General features: G+C 40.9%; 1 protein-coding gene across 1 annotated transcript in view; it reads left to right on the top strand.

Moving 5' to 3' along the window:
• The first annotated feature begins 628 nt into the window (after nt 1–628).
• The window catches only part of LOC141559768 (cytochrome P450 2G1-like), a 31,920-nt gene continuing 22,803 nt past the window's right edge, over nt 629–9,745 (top strand). The window contains 6 exon segments of the mRNA XM_074297473.1: nt 629–808; nt 1,200–1,362; nt 2,902–3,051; nt 4,146–4,306; nt 7,664–7,840; nt 8,952–9,093. Of these exon segments, the coding sequence (XP_074153574.1) occupies nt 629–808; nt 1,200–1,362; nt 2,902–3,051; nt 4,146–4,306; nt 7,664–7,840; nt 8,952–9,093 (973 nt within the window).

Genomic DNA, 9,745 nt, shown 5'->3' with positions numbered 1-9,745 from the left:
GCTGGGCTGGGTGTCCAGAACTGTAGAAACAAGCCCAAACTCTGCTGTTAGCTCATTATGTGACCCGGATAAGTCCCTCTCTTTGTCTGACTCTGGTTTACTCCAAATGGAGAAATAAGGGGGTAGATTAGTTTTTATTTTGAGAGGAAACAACTCTTAAGAACTGGAAAGACCCTCAGTGAACACCTACCCTAGTCCTAGTGGACTAGATGGAACCCTAGTCCATCCCCTCAGTTTTCAGAGGGAGAAACTTAGACTTAGGAAGGGGAAGTCACTTGTGCAGAGTCACACGGTCAGTACAGAGTGCAGATTCAAATCTACGTCCTTGAATATCCAAACCAGCATCCTTGCCGTCTCTAGAAGGAGGAATGGGATGTGGGGTGGAGAGGGGGAAGGGATTGAGACATGCCGTCCAGTGCCCCCTTATCCAGGAAGCTTTCCCAGGTTATCCCAATGAAGAATCATCTTTCCTTCCATGCTTAGGGGAGGAGGCACACGTTATGTAATTCTGAGTGCCAGGCTTTGGGAAGCTTAATCCCAGGGGGATTCAGGTTTCAGATAAGGCTGAGCTCTGAGGAATATATAACTGGGGCTCCCAGCAGGCAGGGCACCCCCTTCCCCAGGCACCATGGAGTTTGGTGGTATTATTACTCTTTTCTTGGCTCTCTGTGCTCCCTGTCTTGCTATCCTCATTGCCTGGAAGCGCATGCACAAAGCAGGCAAGCTGCCCCCAGGGCCCACTCCTCTTCCGTTCCTGGGGAACCTACTGCAGGTCCGCACTGATGCCACGTTTCAGTCTTTCCTGGAGGTGAGTCTGCCCACGTTCTCTCATGTAGCCCCAGGGTTGGAGGGTCCTAGAATCCCAGGTGCTTAGGACCCTGGATGTTAGACCCAGAAGCCCAGACTTGTAGCACAATGGTGGAAATGACAATGTTCACACCACAGAGCTAACTTAGACTTAAACTATAAGACCTGGAGGAGACTTTAAAAATAATCTAGTCCATTCCCCCAATTAGTGAAACAGAGTCCAAGAGGTGAGAGCTTGGCCGGAATCCCTTAACCAGGACGCCTTTCCTGCCCTCATCTTCAGGGCTGTCTCCCGGACCATCCCTTAGCACCTCCCTACCGTGTTCTTGAGATTCAGCCTCAGAAAAATGGGTCGGGACTCTTTTTTCTCACTCCGTCCTCCCACTCCCCAGCTCAGTAAGAAGTATGGCCCTGTCTTCACTGTCTACATGGGTCCTCGAAGAGTAGTCGTGCTATGCGGCCACGAGGCGGTGAAGGAAGCCCTGGTCGACCAGGCGGAGGAGTTCAGTGGCCGCGGGGAGCTGGCTTCCATTGACCGGAACTTCCAGGGACATGGTGAGAGATCCCACTTTTTTTAAAGTCCGTTGATTGTCAAGTGATTATGCTGCCCGCAATTAATCTATAGCCTCAATATAAGGTGCGACTTTTCTCCAGTGTGCCCTAGATCGAAGAGAAAATCGGCTCCCACCCTAGAACTAGACTTTCCCTCGTAGAGGTTGGGTAGAAATCCTTTGATGGGGTGGGAGCAGGCATGGGGGTGTAAGACTTAGGAATGGGGAGTAGCTTTGCCTCGCCACCTTCCCACACTGGACAGTTTCTTTCATTTCATTTCATTTTCCATTCCAGATTTGCTCCCTCCCCTATCGGCTCCTCCACTCATTGAGAAAGGGAGAAATACAAAATAACGGAACATTTTTCTTAGCTGTTTCCCATGCCTAGAATGTTCTGCTTCCTCATCTCTGCCTCCTTGCTTCCCTAAAAGTTCCAATTTCAGCAAGAAGCCCATCCTGATCCTTCTTAATCTTAGAGCCCACCATCTGAGCCTATCCCTAACTTATCCCATTTCTGCCTCAGTTGTACGTGGAGTTTGCATGATTACACTGAGCTCCTTGACAACTATCTTTTGTCTTGTATCCCTAGTGCTGAGCACAGTCCTAGGTATATTAGAGGTACTTAATAAATGCTTGTTGACTTGAGAAATGCTCTATTAGAGGTGTCCAACTCCAGTGACACACATAACTTCCCAAACTAGGTTAAAATGTAATTTAACAAAATTAGATAAAATAAATAAAAATACAACAAAGATAATATTACATGTAGTCTTATATGTCAATATATGGCTTCAGGGATCCATTGCCATTTGAGTTGGACACCATTATTTCAGTCTTTTCATTTTAAGTAGAGTAGCTAAGTGGCACAGTGGGTAGGCACATCTTCCTGAGTACAAATCCAGCCTTAGACACTTACTAAGCTGTGTGATCCAGGGTAAGTCACTTCGCCCTGCTTGCCTCAGTTTCTTTATCTGTAAAATGAGCTAAAGTAGGAAATAACCAGTCACTCCAGTATTTTTTGCCATGAAAAATCTCCAAAAAGAGGTTACAAAGAGTTGGACGTGGCTAAAGGACAAGAAGAAAATGGAAGTTTTCAGGACTGAGACTCTTAATTTGGAGCCTGGAGTCTGCTCTTTGTTCCAGGCTGAATCCTTTGTTATTAACGATGAGCTCTTTTAGGCAGGGACAAGACCCTGCCATGGAAAGAGTTCTGAGTTTGTAAACACTAGGCTTGGGTCCCAGGACTGATGTCGTCTGTGTGATCTAGGGCAAATTCCTTCACCTCTCTGTGTACCTCAGTTTCTACCTCTATAAATTGAGGGGGTTGGGCTAGATATTCTAAGTAGTTGGGCTACTAATTTATGATCTCATAACCTCTTTGAGCCTCAATTTCCATTTCTGTAAAATTAGGAATTGAACTATTTTGGTTCCTTCCAACTCTAAATACTGACTCCACACATATATAACCATCTCCCTGATCTTCCTGCCTTTGAACCTCCATCCTATCCTCTTATATAATAGCTACTTACTTTTGCACTGGCAGGTGTGGCATTGGCCAATGGGAATCGCTGGAAGATCTTGCGCCGTTTCTCTCTGGCTGTTCTTCGAGATTTTGGGATGGGAAAACGCAGCATTGAGGAACGCATTCAGGAAGAGGCTGGCTGCTTGATGGAAGTGTTTCGTAAAACCAACGGTAGGGGATATTTTGGGGCCTTGCGAGAAATGGAGGCAAGAGAGTAGGGAGATGGTGACTCAAGACTGAAGGGCCACAAGGAGAACCAGAAATCTAAGAGAGAATGGAGACATGGTATGAGAGAGATGGGCTTATGAAAATCTCAGCTGTGTGGGAAAATCCAGGCTCTAGGCTGAGATCTGGAAGGGATTTTTAAAATGGGAATTGGACTATTTGGTACCTTCCAACTCAAAATTCTATGACTCCATGAGTATTTGGCCTTGCTGCCATTGAGCCTCCATCCTAAGAGGACAGGATTTGGAATCAGAGGATCTGCATTCACATTTGGCCTCTTCTTCATGTCACCTATATGATTTGGGGCAAGTGAGTTAGCTAACTTAGCTGAGCCTTAGTTTTCTCATCTTTCAAATGAGAAAGATGGCAGCATGGGATGTGCAAAAAGCATTAGCTTTGAATCATAAAACTCCTAAGACCTTTGCTCAATTACCCTCTGATGCTTAATACCTGAACACCCTTAGACAAGTCACCATACCAATCTAGTCTCAGTTTCCTCATCTGTGAAATGAGAGAAGGTCTGGATTAAGTGACTTCTAAAATCCCTTTTAGCGCTATGATCTCAAGATCTTAGCCAAAATGCCCAACTCCATTTTACAGAGGAGGAAACCAAGATGAGAGACAGAGAGAGAGAGAGAGAGAGAGAGAGAGAGAGAGAGAGAGAGAGAGAGACAGAGAGAGAGAGACAGAGACAGAGAGAGAGACAGAGAGAGAGAGACAGAGAGAGAGAGACAGAGAGACAGACAGAGAGACAGAGAGACAGACAGAGACAGAGAAAGACAGAGACAGAGAGACAGAGAGAGACAGAAAGACAGATAGAAATAGAGAGACAGAGAAAGAAACAGAGAGAGACAGAGAGAGAGACAGGCAGGGAGAGAGGAAAGGGGAAGTGTCTAAGAACATTTGGTGAATGTGGTGTGAGGGGGACCTGACCCCAAATAAGCCATCTGTCTTCCCACATGGGGCTCTTCTTTCTATATCTTCATTTCTGTCTCACTACCCCTCCATCCCATCTCTGCCTCCCTCCATCTCTTCTCTAGGAGCCCCCATTGATCCCACCTTCTTCCTGAGTCGCACAGTCTCCAACGTCATCAGCTCTGTAGTGTTTGGAAGCCGCTTTGATTATGAGGACAAACAATTCTTGTATCTGCTGCACTTGATCAATGAGAGCTTCATTGAGATGAGCTCGCCCTGGGCCCAGGTACTGTTTGTTTCCTGTAATACTCCAATCTTCTGAACCCAAACAATGGGATCTTAGAGGCATAGACTCATACATAAAATGTTTGCCTTGTTGAGGCACAGAATCTAATAATCATAGAACCTTAAAATTAGAATTTTTAATTTACTCTAAAGCCATGTAAATTATTATTTACTCAGGAACTAAGAATGCCACAATACTAGAATATTTTAATAGCTTTTTATTTTTCCCAATACATGCAAAGATAGTTTTTAACATTCATGTTTGCAAACCCTTGTGTTCCAAATTTTTCTGCCTTTCTACCCTCTACCCCACCTCCCATAGAGAGTAAGCAATCCAATATAAGTTAAACAGGTATAATTCTTCTAAAAACATTTCCATATTCATCATGCTGCACAAGAAAAATCAGATCAAAATGTGAAAGAAATAAAAACTAGCAAACAAACAATAACAACAACAACAAAAAGTGAAAATACTTTAATCTATATTCAATCTCCATAGTTCTCCTCCAGATGCAGATGGCTTTTTCCATCACAAATCTATTGGAATTGCTTTGAATCACCTCACTGTTGAAAAGAGCCAAATGTATCACTGTTGATCATCACATAATCTCGTTGTATAGTGTTCTTTTGGTTCTACTCACTTAGTATCAGTTCTTGCAAGTCTTTTCAGGCTTTTCTGAAAATCAGCCTGCTTGCCATTTTTTTCTAGAAAAATAATAAATCATTACATTTGTATTCCATAACTTATTCAGCCATTCCCCAACTGATGGGCATCCACTCAGTTTCTAATTTCTTGCTACTGAAAAAATTGCTGCTTCAAACATTTCCCCTTTTTTATGATCTCTTTGAGATACGTAGAGATGTTGCTGAATCAAAGGATATGCACAAGTTGATAGCCCTTTGAGTATAATTCCAAATTATTCTCCAGAATGGTGAGATTATTCACAACTCCACCAAAATGTATTAGTTTTCCAGTTTTCCCATGTTCCCTCCAACATTTATCATTATCTTTTCCTATTGTCTTAGCCAATCTGAGTGGTGTGAAATGATACCTCAGAGTTGTCTTAATTTGCATTTCTCTAATCATAATGATTTAGAGCATTTTTTCCATATAACTAGAAATTACTTTATTATCATTGTACATATCCTTTAACCACTTATCAATTGGGGAATGACTTGTATTCTTATAAATATGAGTCAATTCTCTATATGTTTTAGAAATGAGGCCTTTATGAAAAACACTGGATGTAAAAAAATTTCCCCCAACTTTATGCTTTCCTTCTAATCTTTGCTGCATTGGTTTTGTTTGGCAAAATCTTTAATTTAACATAATCAAAATTATCCATTTTGCATTTCATTATGTTCTCTAGTTCTTCTTTGGCCATAACTTCTTTCCTTCTTCACAGATGTGAGAGGTAAACTATCCCTTATTCACCTAATTTGCTTATAGTATCACCCTTTGCGTCTAAATCATCTAAATCATGTGTAAATTATGTCTAAACCATTTTGACCTTATCTTGGTATAGGGTGTTAGATGTTGCCAAAGCCTACTTTCTGCCATAGTATTTTCTAGTTTCCCAGCAATTTTTGTCAAATAATGAGTTATTATCCAGAAACTCAAATCTAGATCAGTATAGTCACTATTATGTTTTGTTTACCTAACCTATTTCATTGATCCATGCTCTTTTTCTTAGCCAGTATCAAATGGTTTTGATGACCACCACTTTATAATATAGTTTTAGGTTTGGTATAATTAGGCCACCTTTCTTTTCCTTTTTTCATTAATTTCCTAGAAATTCTTGATCTTTCGTTCTTTCGTGTGAATTTTGTTATTATTTTTTCTAGCTCTATAATTTCTGGCAGTTTGATTGGAATGGTACTGAATAAATAGATTAATTTATGTAGAATTGTAGACTATAGAAGTGTAGACTCACAGAATTTTAGAGTCATGAAACCTTAGTATAATGGAATCTTTGAAAATTAGAATCACAAAACCTTAGAATTTTAGAATATGAGAACATTATATATATAAAAATTTACTCAGAATACTGGGAACTTAGAATCATGAGGAACTAGGCTTTTTCAATTTTAGACTACAAGTACCTTTGAAACAAAGAATCACACAATCTTAGACTCATAGTTTGTGAAGTTCTAGAACTATAGATTATTAGAACATTCGAATCTTAGAATCCCAGAACATTGTACTAAAACTTTCAAATTTTGAAATTATCAGAATGTTATAAATATATACTTACAGACTCTTAGAATCATAGAACCTTACTTTATTGTAATCTTATAGCATTGGAGTAATAGTACCTTAGAATTTTAGAACCTTTAGAGTTTTAGATTATAGAACCTTAGAATTTTGGAACATTGGTATAAAAACCATAGAATATTAGAACCTAATAAATCTTAGAATAACAGAACATAGAAGTATAACATCATGGACTATGGAATATTAAATTCTAAAATGTTAGAATCATAGACTTAGAACCTTAGATATAAAGACTCGGAATCATAGAATTTCAAAATCATCAAAGCCTGGAGGCTTAGACTTATGGAATCTCATACTCTCAGAACTTTAAATCATAGAACCTTAGAATCACAGAATTTAAAACTTTGGAATGATAGTATAAACCTCAGAATCTTGGAAGCTCAGGATTTATTGTTAGGTTAATTAGCGAATTAAGATTTATTTATGGATATTGTTATTTGTTAGGGCCAATGTGACACAGTAGATAAAGGAGGCTCCTGAGAAGCAGAGAATTGGGTGTAAATCCTGCTTCCAGTATACATGATAAAGAATTTATCAGTGCTCTGGGGCATCTCTAAGATTCTACTCCTGGGTTAGTCTCTACAATCGCTAGATTTGTTACTATGGGCAAATCATTCAACCTTTCTGAGCCTCAGTGTCCCCATCTGCAAAAAAAAAAAAAAAAAAAAAAAAAAAAAAAAAAAAAAAAAAAAAAAAAGCCAGTAATCCACATAGCACCTTTATCATAGTGTTACTGTGAAGGCTCAATGAGAGAGCTTTGTAAACCTCATCCTGGTTTCTAAGTGTTAGCACCAGAGGGGAACTTATTGGTCATTTGACCACATAGGGAGTGGAAATGGAAACATGGTAGTAATGGTGGAGGGGGGTGCTCTCACATTTTGTCTCTGTTTCCTTTTCCCTTAATTTGGTGAAATAATTTTTTTAAAAGTTCCCTGGAGAAAGCAAAACAGCTGTGCTTTTTTTCCCTCTGAAATTCCTTAAGCCTTCAGATATCCCTACCCTTTTGGTTCCTCCAATCCTTTTTCCTCCCTTAATCGAGTCTAACGAAACATGTTCTCTTCTCCATCCCCACCCCAATCCCAGCTCTATGATATGTACTCAGGGATCATGCAGTACCTGCCTGGCCGCCACAACAAAATCTACAACCTTATCGAAGAGCTGAAGGACTTCATTGCATCCAGGGTCAAGATCAACGAGGCCTCCCTAGATCCCAACAGTCCCCGGGACTTCATTGACTGCTTTCTTATCAAGATGCATCAGGTGCCACCTGCAATACTCCCTACTTTTTTTCCTGACTGCTCCCAGCCTCTCCCTCTCCCATCTTATTACTTATACAGTCAAGTGTGATTCCATCTCTCCCAATGGGCCATTTAATCCAAGCCACACTTCTCAGGGATTTCAAAGCCTCCCTCACATGGTGCCTCCTATCCCTCCCTGTAAAGTTGCTCTCCTGTCCTGGCCATTTCCCCAAAGATCTGAAGTTGTCAGACTTGAGTTTCAAACTTGATTCTTCCACTGACTAGCTGAACTCAAAGGTCCTTTCCAAAGCCAAGCCAGCAGTCTTCCTAATCAACAAGCATCTATTAAGTGCTTACTATGTACATAACACTATGGGCTTAAAAAAAACAAACAAAAACAAACAAACAAACAAAAAAAAAAAAAACACCTTACATTCTATCAAGGTGGGTCAGGGGGAAAATATGCAAATACATGTAAAGATATGAGATAATTCCACCCTGGAGCTGAACTTGGGATGTGATTCATAAATCTAGAGCTGGAAGTTCCAAACTTCTTATCTGACAGAAGATGAGGAAACGAGTCCCAGAAATGTAAACTGGGCAGCCCAAGGTTCTCTAGCTAGTATCAGGGGAAGGATTTGAACCCAGATTGAAGCCAGAAATCTTTTCACTGTCCCACCTCCATCATTTATGACAAAATGATCATGGGCAAGTCATTTCATTTCTATGGGCCTTCATTCCTTTATCTAAATGAGGCATCCAGAACTCATATCCAGTGGGTCCTTTTCAGTGCTAGATTCATGATCTCTTTTAAATTAAGGAATCAAGAAAGGCTTCTCATAGAGAGGAAACATTTTCCTTTCCCTGCTAAGCCAAGTTCTGCCATTCTGTCTGAAGCACTTTCCCACCCTGCCCTGGTCCCTCAGTCCTCCTTGCCTCAGAAGGCTGAGTTTCTTCCCACCTCTAGAAAGTCTTAAGTGATCTGGCTCAGTTTCAGTTCTAGAGACACCTGCTTCCCAGAAGGAGCTGGTCAGCATCTGAGACAGGAGGATGAAGAGCAGGGTGGCACAGGAGGCTTGAAGTTGAAGAGCAGAGGAAAGCATGAACTCTGAATGTCTTCCTTTTACCCCCAGGAAAAAAACAACCCTCAGACAGAATTCAACCTCAAAAACCTGGTCCTCACCACTTTAAACCTGTTCTTTGCTGGGACTGAAACAGTCAGCTCCACACTGCGCTATGGATTTCTGCTTCTCATGAAATACCCAGAGGTGGGAGGTGAGTCCTTTTCCTGACCATCCTCCTGGTCCCCATTCTCTTCACTCCCATGTCTGGCCCTGAATAGAATCTCTGCTGGGAGACTGATATAGCCATGCCCCTTCTGGTCCTCCTGAATCAATCAGCAAGTCAAAAAGCCTTTAATCACCTACTGTGTGTCAGATTTCAGAGCAGGTGCTAGAGATACAAATACAAAGAATGAAAAAGTACTCTCAAGGTGTTTACATTGTAACATGAGCAGTCTTTAAGGAGGAGACACAGAGAAAGATACTGAGGAAGCTAGTAATAAAATCACATATGTCAGGCTTTGAAACCTTTGCAGCAAATGCTTATAATCTGATCTTTCCTATATTAAAAAAAAAACCTTCTTATCCCAACAATTCAGGTATCTATATATTTATTCATAATCTATCCATACAAACATCATCTATCTACCCACCCATCCATCCAACCATCCATCCATCCATTTATCTTCCTTCCTTCCTTTCTTTCTCTTCCTTCCTTCCTTCCTTCCTTCCTTCCTTCCTTCCTTCCTTCCTTTCTTCCTTCCTTCCTTCCTTCCTTCTTTCCTTCCTTCCTTCCTTTCTCCCTCCCTCCCTCCCTCCCTCCCTCTTTCTTTCTTTCTTTCTTTCTTTCTTTCTTTCTTTCTTTC

This window comes from Sminthopsis crassicaudata, chromosome 3 (genome assembly GCF_048593235.1).
Source record: "Sminthopsis crassicaudata isolate SCR6 chromosome 3, ASM4859323v1, whole genome shotgun sequence".
In the NCBI taxonomy this organism is placed as follows: domain Eukaryota; kingdom Metazoa; phylum Chordata; class Mammalia; order Dasyuromorphia; family Dasyuridae; genus Sminthopsis; species Sminthopsis crassicaudata.
The sequence above is the reverse complement of the archived record's forward strand: the minus strand, read 5'-3'. Positions and strand labels throughout refer to the sequence as shown.